Source organism: Heterodontus francisci, chromosome 7 (assembly GCF_036365525.1).
Source record: "Heterodontus francisci isolate sHetFra1 chromosome 7, sHetFra1.hap1, whole genome shotgun sequence".
Classification (NCBI taxonomy): Eukaryota; Metazoa; Chordata; class Chondrichthyes; order Heterodontiformes; family Heterodontidae; genus Heterodontus; species Heterodontus francisci.
The window spans coordinates 134,599,460-134,619,207 of NC_090377.1; the positions used below are offsets into that span (position 1 = coordinate 134,599,460).

Below are 19,748 nucleotides of genomic sequence, written 5' to 3' on the forward strand. Positions count from 1 at the left end.
TGATCCTTTGGATGTGGAGGCTGGTGGGTGGAAAGTGAGGACAAGGGGAACCCTGTCGCAGTTTTGGGAGGGAGGGGAAGGGGTGAGGGTAGAAGTGCGGGAAAATGGGTCGGACACGGTCGAGGGCCTTGTCAGCCACAGTGCAGGAGAATCCTTGGTTGAGGAAAAAGGAAGACATATCAGAGGCGCTGTTGTGGAAGTTTGGATCATTGGAACAAATGCATCGGAGACGGAGAAACTGAGAGAATGGAATGGAAACCTTAAAGGAGGCTGGGTGTGAGGAAGTGTAGACAAGGTAGTCGTGGGAGTTGGTGGGTTTATAATAAATACTGGTGGATAGCCTATCCCGAGAGATGGAGACAGAGAAGTCGAGGAAGGCAAGGGAAGTGTTGGAGATGGACCATGTGAAGGTGAGAGAAAGGTGGAAGTGGGAAGCAAAGTTGATGAAGTCTGCCAGTTTGGGGTGAAAATAGTGGGCGGCGTAGTGGTTAATACCACAGCCTCACAGCTCCAGCAACTCGGGTTTGATTCTGGGTACTGCCAATTTGCAAGTTCTCCCTGTGACTGCGTGGGTTTCCGCCGGGTGCTCCGGTTTCCTCCCACAGCCAAAGACTTGCAGATTGATAGGTAAATTGGCCATTGTAAATTGCCCCTAGTGTAGGTAGGTGGTAGGGGAAATTGAGGGGATGTGATAGGAATATGGGATTAATGTAGGATTAGTATAAATGGGTGGTTGATGGTTGGCACAGACTCGGTGGGCCGAAGGGCCTGTTTCAATGCTGTATCTCTAAATAAAATAACAATAAAAAAAATAAATAAAACAGGAAGCAGGAAGATGGACCTTAGATTTATTTTGTTCTAGCACTTCCTCTTCCTATGTGCTGAGATACTGAGCAATATGTCACTTTTCACCTCCCCCCCCCCCCCCCCCCTCAAAGACTTGCTGTTGTCTGCAGTGCTTTTCATGTTTTGGAATTTGAAATGCAACTAAGTTGCTCATTTACCCTCCTGCCCCACTCCCACCCACATTGCCTCAAACCATTAAGAAAGATCTTGAAACAAAAACAGAAAATGCTGAAAATACTCAAGGTTAGGCAGCATCTGTGGAGAGAAAAACAGAGTTAATGTTTCAGGTTGTGACCTTTCATCAGAAAGATAGTGATTCTTGCTGAGCTGTTCCACAAGTGGCAAAAACTTTTATATCGAAGAGGCCATATTTCACTTCTGTGCTGGGAGCCTACCAGGGAACCAAGATCTGCATACCAGGTAGATTGGGGTCAAGGCCATAATCGTCATGTACTTGAAAGTTTTTTTTAAATCAAAATTTAGCTGAATATTGGACTATTGATTGAAGAAATGCTGTACACATTAGATGCTATGAATAATTTGGTTACTTCCATTGTCCCCAAGAAATACTTTGCATTTATAAAGTGCCTTTCACGATTTCTGGATGCCCCTTTACAGCCAATGAAGTACTTTTTGAAGTTCAGCCACTCTTGCAATGTTGGAGGTGCAGCAGCTAGTTTGCACACAGTTCTCATGATCAAATAATCTGTTTTAGTGATGTTGCTTGAGAGCTAAAAATTGGCTAGGATGCCAGGAGGACTGTCCTGCTACTCTTTGAAATAGTGCCACAGGATCTTTTATGCCCACCTGAGAGGGCAGAGGGGACCTCAATTGGAAGAGGACAACTCCAAAAGTGCAACACTCCTTCTGAATGGCACTGAAACGCCAACCTATGTTATGTGCTCTAGTCTCTGGGGCGAGAGCCACAGTGCCCAAAAATCAAACTCTGGTATTGAAAAAATGTTTTTGAAGAATCCTATATTCCAATTTGAGTGACTTGTAACTGGCTACTGGAATTTGATCAAAGGTATATTGGAGTATCACTACGCTTTGCAGCAAATTGTATCTCTGAGAAATAGCTAAGATAAAATGGGTATTTCTAGGTTCTGCCCTAAGTCTTCAAACAAGCTTTCATTGGTGTACAGATTTTTTATTTTGTGTCCATGGCAAAAATGAGCCTAGCCAGAATCATGGAGCACAGAAGGAGGCCGATTAGCCATCTTGCCTGTTAGAAAGAGCTATCCAATTAGACCCACTCCCAATGTTCTTTCCTTATTGCCCTGCAATTTTTTTTCTTTCCATTTCGAAAGTTACTTTTGATACTGCTTCCACCACCCATTCCAGGCAGTGCATTCCAGCTCATTATAAATGTGTGTATTGATGTTAAAATCTATTTTTCCCTTAAATCTGTCCTCTCTGGTTACTCTGGCCCTCTTACCAGTGGAAACAGTTTCTCTTTACTCTTATCACAACGCTTCAAAGTTTTGAACACCTCTATTAAATCTCCCCTTAACCTTCTCTTCTGTCAGGAGAACAATCCCAGCTTCTCTTATGTCTTCACATAATTGAAGTCCTGCATGCCTGGTATCATTCTAGTAAATCTCCTCTGCATCCTCTCCAAGGCCTACCTTTTTTTTGTGTGGGGTACACGCAGCAGTGTATCACGTACAAACGTTTCTTCTGGCCGCCACCCAAGGGTTCTGAAGTGAGTCTGTGGGAAGGCTTAAAAGTCAGTGAATTGAGTTTGAAGTAACTCCCTCATCGCAGAATTGTTACAGCACTGAAGTCTGTTGTGCTCCCAGATTGCTGCACTCATGGGTAAGCCTATTTGTAATTGTTCCAACTTTTAATCACAATAGGATGCCAAACATGGCTATTCTGAAATACATTTGACCAAATTCCATTAGCTAGCTATAGATTATATGACCACCTGCACCTGTTGTGCCGACCAGGGGTGCCAAACTCATTTTCCATGGTGGGACTGATCATCATCCTTTAACGTGCTTAACTTAGGCCACATCCAGCAAAACTAATTTGGACACACTGGAATAGAAATTGGTATGCGTATGCATAAAACAGACACAATTCATGCCCATTTCTGAGTGTGAGATTCTGCACCAGCAGCATGGTCACCACCATATAATTCTTACTTTTTTTTCAGTTGCCTGAAATCAGCTTTGGATCAATTTAAATATACAAAGTCAGCCAAAGAACAAGATATTTGGAGGATATAAGTGCGAAGAGGTCACAGACTTTTTTGTTGCTAAGATAAAGATCATCTGATCAGCTGCCTCTGCTGCTTCCATGTCTTCCACTAGCCTACCAGACCAAACCTCTTCTAAAGATCCCCCTGTCCTGGCCCTGAAATCCCAGGTTTCTCTAGTTTCTCTCTTCCTGCCCGCTCTGCGCTCATCTTGTTCGTGAGACCCACCTTGACCCTATTCCCACTAAACTGCTGACTACCCAATTTCCCCTCCTGGTACCTATGTTAGTCGATATTACTATGGTTCTTTCTCTTCAGGTGTTATCCCTCTCGCCTTTAAATCTGCTGTGACTGTCTCCATTGTAGAAACTACAGTCCCATCTCCAACTTCCTTTTCCACTCCTTAAACATGTTATTACTCCCTATGTACCGATCTTTCCCAGAACTCCATATTTGAACCTCTTAAATCAGGTTTTTGCCCATGCCACAGTACTGAAACAGCTGTTATCAAAGTCACAAATTACATCCTATTTGTCTAGTCTGTGTGACAAAGGTAAACTATCCCACCTTCTCCTCCTTGACCTATCTGCCATCTTTGACATGGATGACCACACCATCCTCCTCCAACACCTCTCCACTGTCATCCAGCTGTTTGGGACTGTATTCCCTTGGTTCCATTCTTATTTATCTAACCGTAGCCCAGAGATTCAATTGCAATGGCTTCTCTTCCCGCTGTTGCGCCATTGTCTTTGGTGTCCCTCAGGGATCTCTGCTCGGCCCCATCATGTTTCTCATCTACATACTGCCCCTTGATAACATCATCTGACAGCACAGTGTTAGTTTTCACATGTACGCTGACGACACCCAGCTCTACCTCACCACTGCCTCAGTCCACTCCTCCATTGTTGCTAAATTAGTAGACTGTTTATCCGACATCCAGTACTGGATAAGTAGAAGTTTCCTGCATTAAATATTGAGAAGTCCCTGCTCCAAACTCCATTCCCTAGCTCTCCCTGGCAGCAGTCTGACATTAAACCAGTCTGTTTGCAGCCTTGGTGTCTTATATGACTGAGTTGACCTTCTGACCACATATTTATTACCTGACTTTGCCCTGTCTCTGCTCATCTGCTGCTGAAATCTTCATTCATGCCCTCTTTACCTGTCGACCTAACTATTCCAATGCACTCCTAGTTGGTCTCCCACATTCTACACTCTATAAATTTGAAGTCATCTAAAACTCTGCTGCCCATGTCCTTACTCTCAACAATTCCTGTTCACCTATCACCCCTATGCTTGCTGACCTATACTGGCTCCCAGTTAAGCAACAATTTTAAAATTCTCATCCTTGTTTTCCAATCCTTCCATGGCCTCGCCCCTCCCGATCACAGTCATCTCCTGCAGCTCCATAACTCTTGGAATATCTGGACTCATATAACTCTGACCTCTTGATCGTCCCCAATTTTAATCGCTCCATTGTGGCCGTGCCTTCAACTGCTTAGGCCCTACCCTCTGGCATTCTCTCTCTAAGACTCTCCTATGTCTACTTCTCTCTCCCTTTAAGATGCTCTTTGACCTACCTCTTTGACCAAGCTTTTGGCCATCTAACCTAATATCACTTTGTGGCTTGGTGTCTGATTATGCTTTATATTGCTCTTGTGAAGCACCTTGGGACATTAATTATTATTGTTAAAGGTGCAACATAAATATAAGTTGTTGTTTGAAGGGTAACTAATAGCGTGGTTAAAGAGTTAGCTGTTGAGATTTTTAAAGGAGGAGAGAGACATAAAGTTTGAGGAAAGGAGCTCCAGCGTTTTGGGGCCTAGATAGCTGAAGGCACATTTGTTAATGGTGGGGCATATTAGAAGCACATAGAGCCAGAGTTGGAGAGATGCAAAGTTCTTGGAGGGTTGTGGTGCTTGAGGAGGTTAGATGGGGAGTCGTGCAAGGATCAAAGCACTCTCTCCACTAGGCATTATTTGTCATCCTCAAATTAAAAATTAACTGAGTAAAATCTAGTTGTTTGACATACCCGAGATAAATGTTCTTATTTTGCTCTGGTCTCATCAGGAGTTTGAGATGGCCGTACAGAAGAGGAATGATATTATTAGCCAGTTGACCGATAACCTGCAGCGGGCCATTCAGAACAGAGATGAGGTCCAACAGGAAGCTGTGGAGTTAACTGATCAGATTCAGTCTTTACAGCACCAATTACAGCAGGTATTACCGATAGATATGTTGTGTTTTTCTTTTAAGCTGCTAATCCAGATACCTCTTACTTACAAAGAATGTATGAATTCAAATGTCTTTGCTACTAACGTAGAATTTTTTAATGTTTATTAAACTCTCATATCATTTACTAAGGAAGGGGGCAATGTTCTACTTTACATGCCCAAGATGAGCATCAAACATTTCTCAATTGATTCTTGCATTCCTTATGTGAAGTGTAAAATTCCTTCTGCTCTGCTGCAGCTTTAGAAGAGCAATTCTCCTTCGTTGGTGTAACTATTTTGATTGCCCACACCAGTGGTTCTTGTGTTCTGTCTCAGACTACAAATTTAGGACTAGTTTTGTATCTGAAATTTTAGTGTAGTTGGACTTTGTATGCACATTCATGGTGTGATATCTTTTCACCATGTGGAGGAACCAACTTAACACACATCTCACAGGAAACCTGCATGGTGTTCATTAGTATATGGTAAAGTAATAATCTGAAAGTTTTTTTAAGTTAAGACTGCATTTGATTTATTTTGTCTAGTATTGCTTTTGTAGTGCAATTAGCAAGAGACTTCCCTGAGCAACAAAAGCATCATGAGATAAAAGTAGGTTTGCAGCCTACATGACTCAGTCACCTTTTTTTGAAAAAACTTGAATTTATCCAGTAAGTTTAATTAAATAAATTAAATAATGCAAGTGTCAGCTTGGCTCAGTGGAAGCAGTTTCGCTTCTCAAAAGATCTCTGCTCCAGGACTTAAGTGGATAATCTAGGCTGACGGCTCAGTTTGGTACTGAGGTGCAGTCTTCCATTAAACTGCCTGCCTGCTCAGGTGTACATAAAAGATCCCATAGTGCCGTTCAAACAAGAGTGTCGTTGTCTTAGGCAGTATTTAACCCTCAAACAATCCTACTGCAACAGATTAATTAGCCATTTGTTTCAGTGTTAGATCTTTTTGTATGCATTTTGTCTCCATAACCAGAGTAGCTAGGCTTAAGTAATTAAAATGGTTCAGGCCTGTTCTTCCTTTTACCTGGTTCACTGAAGACAAAGTTTGGAAAGTTTCAGGAGGGCAAATGCGTTTTTGTAGATTTTGTTTTGTTGTATCTCAGTCACAGTTCAATATCAAACCCTGGTACAATTTCTCAGGTAGGGAGTCTCAAAGCCACTTCCCGTCTCTGCCTACAGATAGCTTAAAGATAGTGTTCCAGGCAGGGTCTTCCTCCTTCCGCTGGAGCAGATGGAATCAGTCCATCGCTAGCTCTGCCTTTGCCCAGCATATGCTTTTATTAACTCCTTATCAGGCCCCTGGTTTCTGTCATGTAACGATGGTTTGTCTCTTTACCATTGTCCTCATAAATGGTGCCTGATGGTGGGGGCATTATTAGACAAGGGGTCTGGGTGTCACCCATCTTCATTCCATTTCGATAAAGTGGAGTTTTGCCATGCCATTCATTTGAGTTTGAATTTGGAGACACCATGTTTGCCATGCCATTGTTAACCCAATTTGTTGAAGCGAGGTCACCATTAGCACAGAATGTTTAATGCTTTCTGCAAGGCTGGCCCAGGGTTTTTGTCGTTTCCATGTATATTGGCAGAACAGGATAAGGTCATCTGATCTCTCGACTCCATCTTGTTTTTCAGGAACGTGTCCGTTTTGGGTTTGTTTTATAAGTTCATTGTATGGTTCATAATTTCTCCATGTGTGAGCTTGACAGCAGGCATAACTATGGCAGATGGAGTTCAATGTGGGAAGTGAGAGGTCATCCACTTTAGATCTCAGAACAAGAACATGCTTTATATAGCATCTTTAATGTAGTAAAACATCCTACGGTGTTTCACAGAAGCGATTATCAGACAAAATTTGACAATGACTCACACTACGACAGGTGACTTAAAGCGTGGTTAAAGAGGTAGGTTTTAAGCAATGTCTTAAGTAGGGTAGAGGTTTAAGAACGGCATTTCAGAGCTTAGTTCTAGATAGCAAAAGGCACAGCCATCAAAGAAGAGGGGTGGGGGGCAGGGGAAAGGAGGTAGAAGAGGCTAGAATTGAAGGAGCACAGAGTTCCTGCAGGGTTGTAGAGATGGAGGAGGGTACATAGACCATGAATGGGCACAAGGGTGTTAATAGATTTATGACATAGCTGGATAGGGAGCTAATGGAGGTCAGCAAACACAGGGGTGATGGGCGAACAGGGCCTTGTGCAGCAGAGCTGTGAATGAACTGAAGTTTATGGAATGTGGAAGATGGAGACCAGCCAGGAGGCATTGGGATAGTTGAGTTTCGAGGTAACAAAGCATGGATGAGGGCTGAGATGGAGGCGGAGAAGGGCGAGTATCTCAGGGGTGGTGGAGAGGATATGGTATCTGAAGCACAAACCAGGGTCGGATAGAATGCCGAGGTGGCGAACAGTCTGTTTCAGCTTCACATTGGCCAGGGAGGGCAAAGACGATGGCTTCCATTTTCCTGATATGTAACTGGAGGAAATTTCTGCTCATCTAATACTGACGAGCTGTGTGACAAATCAGATCAGTGGAGAGGTAAACATAGGTATCGTGAGCGTACATGTGAAATGTGATGTCATGTTTTCAGATGACATCACTGAGAGGCAGCAGGTAGATGAGAAATTGGAGGGGGCCAAGTACATATCCTTGGGCGACTGCAGCGGAAAAGTGGAATATTTTAGAACATAGGAACATGAATAAGAGTTGGGGTAGGCCATTTGATCCCAGGAGCCTGCTCTACCATTCAGCAAGATTGTGGCTGATCTACCTCAACTCCGCCTTCTCACACTATCCCGTATCCCTTAATTCCCTTGGTACCCAAAAATCAATCGATCTCTGTCTTGAATGTACTCAACGACTGAGCATCCTCAGCTCTCTGGGGTAGAAAATTACAAAAATTGACTGAAGAGATGTCTCCTCATCTCGGTCCTAAATGGTCAACCCCTACTGGCCCAATTTTTAGATTCCCCAGACGGGCAACATTTTCTGAACATCTACCCTGTCAAGCTCCTTCAGAATTTTATTTGTTTCAATTAGATCACCTCTGATGCTTCTAAACTCCAGGGAATATAGGCATAGTCTACTCAATCTCTCCTCATAGAACAATTTCCTCATCCCAGGAACCAGTCGAGTGAACCTTTATTGCTCCTTCCAGGACAAGTATGTCCTTCCTTAGGTAAGGAGACTAAAACTGCGCACAGTACTTCAGGTGTGGTCTCACCAATGCCCTGTACAATTATACACTAATTATATAGTAAGACTTCTCTGCTGTTATGCTCTAATCCCTTTGTAACAAAAGCTAATATACCATTTGCAGTCCTAATTGCTCGCTGTATCTTCCTGTGATTCATGTCCAAAAATGCACAGGTCCCTCAGCACATATTTCCCAGTCTCTCACCATTCAAAAATATATTCTGCATTTTTATTTTTCCTACCCAAGTGGATGACTTCACACTTAACCACGTTGTCTTCCATCTGCCATGTTCTTGTCCACTCACCCAACCTGTCCCTCTGCAGCCTCTTTGCATCCACCTTACCACTTGCTTTTCCACCTAACTTTGTACCGTCAGTAAATTTGGATATGTTACACTCAGTCCTGTTTAGTTTAGTTTAGAGATACAGCACTGAAACAGGCCCTTCGGCCCACCAAGTCTGTGCCGACCATCAACCACCCATTTATACTAATCCTACACTAATCCCATATTCCTACCACATCCCCACCTGTCCCTACCACCTACCTATACTAGGGACAATTTATAATGGCCAATTAACCTATCAACCTGCAAGTCTTTGGCATGTGGGAGGAAACCGGAGCACCCGGAGGAAACCCACGCAGACACAGGGAGAACTTGCAAACTCCACACAGGCAGTACCCAGAATTGAACCCGGGTCACTGGAGCTGTGAGGCTGCGGTGCTAACCACTGCGCCACTGTGCCGCCCTAACGCACAGTGGCGCAGTGGTTAGCACCGCAGCCTCACAGCTCCAGTGACCCGGGTTCGATTCTGGGTACTGCCTGTGTGGAGTTTGCAAGTTCTCCCTGTGTCTGCGTGGGTTTCCTCCGGGTGCTCCGGTTTCCTCCCACATGCCAAAGACTTGCAGGTTGATAGGTTAATTGGCCATTACAAATTGCCCCTAGTATAGGTAGGTGGTAGGGAAATATATAGGAACAGGTGGGGATGTGGTAGGAATATGGGATTAGTGTAGGATTAGTATAAATGGGTGGTTGATGGTCGGCACAGACTCGGTGGGCCGAAGGGCCTGTTTCAGTGCTGTATCTCTAAAACTAAAAAAACAGTCCTGTCATCTAAGTCATTAAAATAAATTATAAATAACGTGGCAGAGTACCCCGCTAGTGACAGTCTGCCAACCTGAAAATGACCTGTTTATTCCCACTTGCTGTTACCTGTCCATTAACCAGTTCTCATTCCATGCTAATATATTGACCCCAATCCCATAAGAGCTAGTTTTGTTCAGTGACCTCTTGTGTGGCTCTTTTTGTATTCGATGAGTTGTGAAAATCCAAATGCACTTCATCCCCTAGTTCCACCCTAAACCATCTTGCTAGTTACATCCTCAAAATACTTGAACAAGTTTGTTCAACACAATTTCCCTTTCATAAATCATAAAACAATTTTCTAAGTGCCTTGTTAGCACGTGCCTAAAAATAAGTTCCAGCATTTTGCCTACTACTGATGGTTGGCTAACAGGCCTATATTTTCCCATTTTCTCTCTTCTGTCTTTCTTAAATAGCAGGGTTTTGTTCGCTACCTTTCAATCCATGGGAATGTTCTAGAATCTAAGGAATTCTGGAAAATCAAAACCACATCCATGAACTCTGCAGCTACCTCTTTTTAAAAACCTTAGGATACAGGTAGGTAGGGCCAGGGTATTTGTCACCACTTATTCATAGAGAGTCATTACGGTACAGAAGGAGGCCATTCAGCCCATCAAATCCATGCCGCATCACTGTTGAACAATCCATCTGTCCAATCCACCACACTATCGATGCAGCCCTGCAAGTTTAATTCCCTCAAGTGCCCATCCAATTTCCTTTTGAAATCATTCATTGTCTCCGCCTCTACCACCCTCGTAGGAGGCGAGTTCCAGGTCATTACCACTCTCTGTGGTTTTAAAAAAAAATAAGTTCTTCCTCTCATCCCCACTGCATCTCGTACCCAGAACCTGAAGTCTGTGTTCCCTAGTCCTTGTACCATCGGCTAATAGGAACAGCTTTTCTTTGTTTATCTTTTCTAAACCTGTCATAATCTTGTTCATTCATTGGTGTCATCTTCTTCCCAGAAGGTTGACTGCCATGGATTTCCACCTCTTTCTGTCCTGTGCTGTCCTTACACATTCTTCATAGGTCAACTGCATCCAGTCCATTATTTCTGTCCTTCTCTTGCCTCTGGTGGTACCAATTCACTTCTGTCTTCATCGTCATACAGCTCACTGATGTACTCCACCTGTCATTTATCTGTCCTTTTTCGAAGAGAAGTGCACCATCCTTGCTCCTTATTCAAACACTATTTGTGGCTATTCTTGTCTGTCAGTGCTTTAACTTTCTCAAGCATGCTCTCATATTGTGCCTTTTCTCCAGTTCTTCTATTTCCTTGCAACAATCTTCATACCACTTTTCCTTGGCTACCCTACATGCTTTTCTTATCCAGCTTTTTATTTTGTCATATTTTTCTTTATTCTTATTCTGTCTCCTTTTCTCCATCATATCTAGTATTTCATCTGTCATCCACTCTTGACGTTTCTTCCTCTCTTTCTTAGGGACTGTCTCAGTTACTGCGTATTTCATGCTTCTGTTTCAATCTTTCCCAATGCCTTTCTGTTGTTTTGTCCTCATGAAGATCTTGCACTGTCCCTTCCTGAAGTAAAGCCTCATACTTGATAGTAACTGCCACAGCATACTTCTTCATCACATCTTCCCCTCTCAGTCTGTCTAAGTTGACTTGATCTTTCATGCAATTCCTTTTTTGGGATTTTCAGCCTGATCTTCATCTTTATTACAAGCAGGCAGTGATCTGAATTGATGTCTGCACTTGGCATTCTTGATGCTGTTCTTGTGTTTTGCATTGGTGATCAGAAAATCTGTTTTATTTCTGTGACCATCTCCTGGTCCCTTCCAGGTGTACGGTCGTCTTGGGTGTTGTTTGAAGAGTGTATTCAAGATCACAAATAGTTTTCCTCACATTACTGTATCAGTCGTTCACCTCTGCTATTCTTCGTTACTAGTCCATAAGTTCTTGCCACGTTTCCATGCCTCTCTCTGCCAACTTTTGTGTTCAAATCATCCATGACTATCAAGATGTCTCCACTCTTCACATGCTTCAATGCTTTTTGCACCTCCTCATAGAATACTTCCACTTCTTCATCACTGTGATCCTGCGTGGGCCCATACGGTTGTAAACACACAATTTTCGTCGGTTTCCCTTTAAATTTTTCCATAATCACTCTCTCTGATATTGGCCAATATCCCTGCATTGTTCTTGCTACCTTCTTTGTTATCATTATTCCAACTCTATTCTTGTGTTCTCTACCACCCGAGTAGATCATCGCCTGCTTTCCTTTGTCTATTTTCCTAGATTCCGTCCACCTAACTTCTGCCAATCCTAAAATGTTGATGTTGAGTCCTAACATCTCTCTTATACAGTTGTCTGTTTTACCACTCTACCAGAGTGTCCTCACATTCCATGTTCTGATTTTCAGGAGTTCTTGTCTGAGGGTTTGAGACTAGCATCATCAGATTGTAGCCTTCTGAGTTTGGGCTGCCCTCGTCATTCACCTGGCTATTCCTACTTCCTAGCAAGTCCACTTCTTCCCTGTTCCTATTTACAGTAGACCTCTCTGCAGGGGGCCCAGGTCTGCCTACTTCGCTACCACTGTTTAAACTAGATTCCATGACTAACTATGGGTGAATAGTTGGTGAGTACCCTGACTCTTCCAAGGTGACTGGCCATTTGTCCCCATGACTCTGCCCTAGATGTGTCTCACATTTTGCTTTTGCCTCTTCTGAGCCATTGACTGAGTGGTGAGTTCTTGTACCTCAGCCACCAGTCCAGGCTTCATGTACTTGAAAAGGGTGATGCCCCTTGTGCAGCATCTTGTGAAGTTGCTGTTCCCCTCACTTCGTCTAGCATGCCAGCCGAGGCGAGGACCCAGGATGTGCCCGCTGATGTGCACTGCTAGCTCCTTGGAGGTATAATTAAGAGTTGCATAGCAGTGGAAGACCAGTGATCCTTGTCCGCACCCACGCTGTCATGAATGTGCAGCTGACAAGGGTACAAAAGAGCTACTCCTCGCGTACTGCACCATACACCCGCAAAATCTTGTGCATCTATATCAAATCTCCCCTCCATCTCTTTAGCTCCAAGGAGAACATGCTCAGCTTCTCCAGCCTAACCTTGTAGCTAGAATCCCTCTGGTAAATCTCCTCTGCACCTTCTCTAGGACCCTCACGTCCTTGCTAAAAATGTGGTGACCAGAACTGGATGTTGTGGCCTAAACCAGAGCTTTATAAAGGTTCAGCCTCTATTTATGAAACCCAAGATCCCATATGCTTTGCTAACTGCTCTCTCAATATGTCCTGCCACCTTCAAGGATGTGTGCACTTAGGCCCCAAGGTCCCTCAGTCCCTACACACTCTTCAGAACTGTGCCATTAAATCTATATTCAGCGATGGTAATGCCATTGAATGTCAGGGGAGATGGTTAGATTCTCTCTTGTTTGAGATGGTCATTGCCTGGCACTTGTGTGGCGTGAATGTTACTTGCCACATCAGCCAAGCCTGAATGTTGTGCAGGTCTTGCTGCATATGGACATGGGCTGCTTTAGTATCTGAGAAGTCACGAATGATGAACATTGTGCAATCATCAGCAAACATTCCCACTTCTGACCTTATGATGGAGGAAAGGTCATTGAGGAAACAGCTGAAGCTGGTTGGGCCGAGGACACTACCCTGAGGAAATCCTGCAGTGATGTCCTGGAGCTCAGATGATTGACCTCCAACAACTACAACCATCTTCCTTTGTGCTACATATGACTCCAACCAGTGGAAAGTTTTCCCCCTGATTCTCATTGACTCCAGTTTTGCTAGGGCTCCTTGATGCCATACTCTGTGAAATACTGCCTTGATGTCAAGGGCAGTCACTCTCACCTCACCTTCTGAGTTCAGGCCTTTTCTCCATGTTTGGACCAAGGCTGTAATGAGGTCAGGAGCTGAATGGCCCTATGGCAAGCCCTTCCATTATCTCGACTCCCACTTCCTTTAGCAACCTGGGTTGCAAACAAATGGACCAGGTGGCTCATCCACTCTAAGGATAACCAGCCTTCCAGTACATCCTGTCTATCAATTTTCACTCATCCGTTACCTTTACCGTCTCCGCTTCTACCAATATTTTGTCAGCATCCTCTTCATTAGTAAACACCAGTACAAAGTTCTCATTGGGTATTCCAGCATTGCCCTATGCTTCTAAGCATATATCACCCACTACCTAATAGGTTCCACCTTGTCTCTTAATACCTACTTACTAGTTACATGCTGGTAGAAGATTTTTGGGTTTCCTTTCATATTAACTTCCATTCTATTTTCGTATTCTGTTTGCCTATTTTGCTCTTCATTTTCCCTCTCAACTCCTTCAAGGTGTCATCACTGTCAGCAGTCTCCAGTACTGAGTACTAGTTTGAGAGTGGCACATCCCCAAAGATTTCTGCACTTCTTGATTCTTCCTACACTTCAGGATGACCACCCATCTAATATCCTGAACTCTGTCTGCCTGTGGGGTGACCACTTCTTGGAACGTATGATCCAGGAAAGTCTCACCCTCCCTGATGCTCCACATTGACTCCAGCTACCCCCAAGCTTGGAAATCCTGAGATCAAGCTCAAGCAGCTGGAGGCTCTTTTTACACATGTGGTCCCCCAAGGCACATGAAGTGTTCTGTACTTCCCACATGGGGCAGGAATTGCAAGCAACAAGCCTCAGTTGCCTATCCGTGGTTTAAGAAGAAATCTCCATTTCCCTCTTTTAGAATCTAGATAGTACCGTGTATAAACTTAGTTTTAATTAATGCCTGTAGACCTACTCTGTGCTAATTTACTTGTTGCTACACTCATCTCTTTTTTAAAAATTTTTAATTTCCTGGCTCCCAGCTTAAATAATTGCCCTAGTTTAGGCAGTATTAAGGAGAAATACATGCCTGCTTTCCTGTGACACACCACTTGATTTTTTTTTCTGAATGCTCTCACTCTGATGCCCACTGACATCCCACCGTCACTTTTAAATTGGGGGTGGGGGGTCTCCGGCACTCCAGGCTCGCTCTCTCTCTAGTCCCATTACTTTGTGCAGTTTTGTTTCTTCTCTTAAACTGATTTCTTTAAGCTCCTTATTCTCACTAGACCTTTGGTTCCCTAATATTTGTGTCTTTTACCATGTAGACAGATACATAGTATTTTAGTGTGTCTACCATTCTTATTCCTTATTCACCTCTCTTTTGCTTCTAGTGGGTCCACATTTACTTTTCCTAATCATTTCCTGTTTACATACCTGTAGAAACATTTACAATCATCTGTTTTTATGTCTCTTGCTAGTCTACTCTCATATTCTTTTCTCTTTCCTTATCAATTTGTTTGTCATAGAGTTATACAGCACAGAAACAGGCCCTTAGGCCCAACGTGTCTGTGCTGGCCATCAAGCTCCTATCTATTCTAATCCCATTTTCCAGCACTTGGCTCATAGCCTTGTATGCTATGATGTTTTAAGTGCTCATCTAAATACTACTTAAATGTTGTGAAGGTTCCTGCCTCTAACACCCCTTCAGGCAGTGTGCTCTAGATTCCAACTACCCTCTGGGTGAAATTTTTTTCTTCAAATCTCCTCTAAACCTCTAGACGCTTACTTTAAATCTATGCCCCCGGTTATTGACCCCTCTGCTAAGGGAAAAAGTTTCTTCCTATCTATACTATCTATGCCCCTCATAATTTTGTATACCTTAATTAGGTTCCCCCTCGGCCTTCTCTGCTCTAAGGAAAACAACCCTAGCCTATCCAGTCTCTCTTCATAGCTGAAATGCTGCAGCTCAGGCAACATCCTGGTTAATCTCCTCTGCACCCTCTCCAGTGCAATCACATCCGTCCTATAATGTGGCAACCAGAATTGTACAAAGTACTCCAGCTGTGACCTATCTAGCTTTTTACACAGCTCCATTATGACCTCCCTGCTCTTATATTCTGTGCCTCGGCTAATAAAGGCAAGTATCACATATGCCTTCCTAAACACCTTCTCTACCTCCTTTGCTAAATTCAAAAAACTTCCCAATCCTCAGGTAACTATTTTTGGCAACATTAGAAGCCTCTTGCTTTGATCTAATACTATCTTTAATTCTCTTGTTCGCTACGGTTGGGCCACTTTTTCTGTAAGGCTTTTGTGCCGTAAAGGATAATTTGCAAATGATGTATTTTTTAAATGGTTATCGGCCGCCATATCTATCTTTTTAATGTAATTTCACAATCTACCTCAGCCAACTTGCCCCTCATATCTCCGTTTTCTTAACGGTGGGTGTCAAAAGAGCTGTGAAGAAGCACATCACTAAAAGTTAGTACAGGTGTACAAAATAGTAGTTAATAAAGGCTAATGGAATATTGGACTTTATTTCCAAGGGTGAAGAATGAATACTTTAATTGCACGGAGCCTTGGTCAGATCCCATCTGGAGCAATGTGTTTTGAGCACCACACCTCAGGAAAGGTGGTATTGGCCTTGGAAGCGTATGATGCGGATTCACCAAAATGAAACCAGGGCTTAATGGGTTAAATTATAAGGACAGGTTAAAAAACTTGGTTTGTATTCCCTTAAGCTTTAAAGGGTATGTTGTGATCTAATTGATATATTAAAATGGCGCAGTGGTTAGCACCGCAGCCTCACAGCTCCAGCGACCCGGGTTCAATTCTGGGTACTGCCTGTGTGGAGTTTGCAAGTTCTCCCTGTGTCTGCGTGGGTTTCCTCCGGGTACTCCTGTTTCCTCCCACAGCCAAAAGACTTGCAGGTTGATAGGTGAATTGGCCATTATAAATTGCCATTAGTGTAGGTAGTAGGGGAATATAGGGACAGGTGAGGATGTGGTAGGAATATGGGATTAGTGTAGGATTAGTATAAATGGGTGGTTAATGGTCGGCACAGACGCGGTGGGCCGAAGGGCCTGTTTCAGTGCTGTATCTCTAAATCTAAAATCTAAATCTAAAATAATAAAGGAATTTGATAGGGTAGATGCAGAGAAACTATTTCATCTGGTGGTCGGAACAAGGATACACGAACTTAAAATTAAAGGTAGGTTATTTGGAAGTGAAATGAGGAAGTATTTTTTCACAAGGGCAGTAGAAATCTGTAACTCTCTTCTAAAAGGCTGTTGATGCTGGGTCAATTGAGCTTTTCAAGACTGAAATCAATAGATGTTTGTTATGAAAGGATATTACAGCCATGTAAAAGTGCCTAAAGAATAACTGGACACTAATTTTTGCTATTTATAGTCTGGGACAGGTCTAAGATCAAGGTGTCACGACAGAATGGCATGGGATGAACTGGTCCCAGGCATTTGTGTGTTGGTATTGTAGTGTTCCATGTTATCATCTCTTGTTACAGATGCACTTACTTTGACTCGGTGTTTTTTTGTGGCTGGTAAACGGAGTTTGGGAGCAACTCGGAAGGGCTGATTTTAAAAACTCTGGGGTTGCTGCTGTTGGACTTAATGTACCTACATTAACTGCATTTTGCGTCAGAGGCCAGTAGCATTAGCGTACTGGAAACAGTGTGTTTCAGACTCTTGGACTGGTTCAGTAATAGCATTAAGCTAGATTCAAGTCACCACCTGACTATCTGCATTATTCATGTTTGGGAATAGAATAGTTAAGAAATTTACCTTTAAGAGTTTCTACCAAAGAAATGTATTCATGAAGAATTTTTAAGTGTAATATTTTGCAGGCAAGTGAGATCCTGAAAAACAAAAGCCCTGGATTTATGGAACTGCTTCAGGCCCAGCAACAAATCTCTCTGTTCCAGCAGAGCCTGAAAGACCAGAGTGAACGCGTGGAAACACTTGAACAACGAGCACATGATCTAGAACATCAACTGGAATATTCCGAGCAGGTGAGCAAATGGCTGAACTTGTTTCTCTGAACATCCAGTGTTTTCACCTTCTCTATCTACAAGTTTAGTCCTATTTACAAAGTTTAAATTCTGTCCAGCAATATGCATTCAGTTATTGTGCCTGCTTTTCTGATAGTAAGATATCCCAACTTTAAAAATTGCAAATGAAGTACTAAGGTCCACTTCTAGAGTGATAAAATTGAAGAGCAGTGTGAGAGAAACTTCCAAGCCTGTTTGTGAAGAAGACGCTGAGACTAGGATGCTTTGGTGGAGACTGTTTATTGCTTGCCACAGAGCTAACGGCTGTGTGAAGCATTAAGATCAGCATAGACCAGTTGGGCCAAATGGCCTGTTACTGTGCTATACATTCTATGTAATACTTTTAGTGCATCATTAGCAACATGAAACTTCAGTGGAAGCCCTGATTTAAAGTTTCTGCCATTAATAGTTGCTCTGCTATTCTTAGCAAATCACTGATTTGTCATAAATACTTCTACGTGTAAGTATGATTTTTGTGTCATTATCTGAGCTAAAAACGAGACAGGATCTAGATTCAAAAATTTCTGTCAGCAGGTTAAACTTCTTCTCTCCTGTAAACATGTTTATATCCAACAATTTTAATGTTTTACAATTTGTGAAGCAACTTCAAATAACAGCTTGCATTTATATACCACCTTTAAGGTAGTTAAATATCCCAAGGCAGGAGCAAAATCATACAAAATTTCGCACCAAGCCACATGAGCTGTTAGGATAGGTGACCGAAAAGCTTGGTCAGAGGTAGGTTTTAAGGAGCCTCTTAAAGGAGCAGAGGGCGCGGAGAGGTTTAGGGAGGGAATGCCAGGGTTTGTCTTGGCAGCTGAAGGCACAGCCACCAGAGGCGGTATGATTAAAATTGGACTTGTGCAAGAAGTCATGTTTGGAGGAGCACGGAGATCTTGGAGGGTTGTAGGGACAGAGGAGGTTACAAAGCTCGGGCGAGTGAGGCCATGGAGGATTTTGAAAATAAAGATGAAATTTTCAAAATTCAGGCATTAAAAGACTGGGAGCCTATGCAGGTCAGGGAGCACAGGGGTAATGGGACTTTTTGCGAGTTATGATGCGGGTTGCAGTTGGGTTCGTTTGGTGAAACTGAGTTCTTCAAATCAGAAAATCCCATGTCTGTTCTGAATTAACTGTTCCTAACTAATTTTGCAGTTGAGGTGCTGCAATTGGCTTCTGTGCCCAGAACAAGAAAGAGGGGAATCAGGGGTTCTTGATCACTATCCAGTGATCCCTGCACATGTGTGAATATTGGATGAGGAAAAATTGCAGAGCAAAATAAATTCACAAGAGTAAAATGTCTTTTCACAATAATAACTCAAATAATTACTTTGTTTTATAAATCCAGATAGGTTCTTTTTTTTCCCCCTATTACTGGAAAACATAGTGAGTTCCAGGTCATTACTACTCGCTGTGTTTAAAAAAAAAAGTTCTTTTTCACATCCACCTCCCTGCATATCCTGCCCAAAGCCTTAAATCTGTGTCTCCTAGTCATTGTACGAGCAGCTAATAGGAACAGCTTTTCTTTGTCTACCTTATCTAAGCCTGCCATAATCTTATACATCCCTATCAAATCTCCCCCTTAAATCTCCTTTGCCTAACCTTGTAGCTAAAATTCCCCATCCCTGGAACCATTCTGGTAAATCTCTGCAACCTCTCAAGGACCCTCACATCCTTCCTAATGTATAGTCACGAGAAGGAAATTGGATGGGCACTTGACAGAACTAAACTTGCAGGGCTAGGGGGATAGAGTGGGGACTGGAACTGATTGGACTGCTCTACAGAGAGCCAGCATGGACTGGATGGGCTGAATAGCCTCCTTCTATGCTGTAATGACTCTTTTTGACTGAGTCAAGACTCCCATAATGCTGAACTGCACCAAGTTTGAATATAGTGGCTGTGCCGAAGAGTAATTATCAAGTAATAGTAATTGGGTAGTACCCAGCATGGTTTTTAAAATTTGTAAAATGTACGAGGGTGGGGTGGGTGGGTGGTGGTGGTGGGGTGGTAGGGGGTAAGGTTTAATTAGTTTTGAGGCCTTGAAGAAGAATGAGTAGAGCTGAAGTCAGTGCAGTGAGTCTGGATTTCAACACTGGGGATGTAGGGAGGAGAAATACATGTCAGTTGTGTTACAACCGAGATGGGAGGAGTACACTGTCTTTCTCCAGTTCCACTTCTCTGCAGGTCACAACATATATTTAAATATTTACCTAGTTATCGATACAGCCAATTGTATACTCTTTTTATTTCAGAATAAAATCCACCAACGAGGTTTCTTTAATAAACAACAAAATTAT

The 19,748-nt window shown here is 42.9% G+C and overlaps 1 protein-coding gene across 6 annotated transcripts in view; it reads left to right on the plus strand.

Annotated features, from left to right (window-relative positions):
- pcnt (pericentrin) overlaps positions 1–19,748 on the plus strand; it is a 402,447-nt gene that overhangs the window by 65,859 nt on the left and 316,840 nt on the right. For all 6 annotated transcript variants that reach the window (XM_068036205.1, XM_068036207.1, XM_068036208.1 and 3 more), the window contains 2 exons: positions 5,117–5,266; positions 17,248–17,412. In XM_068036205.1, coding sequence (XP_067892306.1) covers positions 5,117–5,266; positions 17,248–17,412 — 315 coding nt within the window. The remainder of the gene's footprint in view (positions 1–5,116; positions 5,267–17,247; positions 17,413–19,748) is intronic.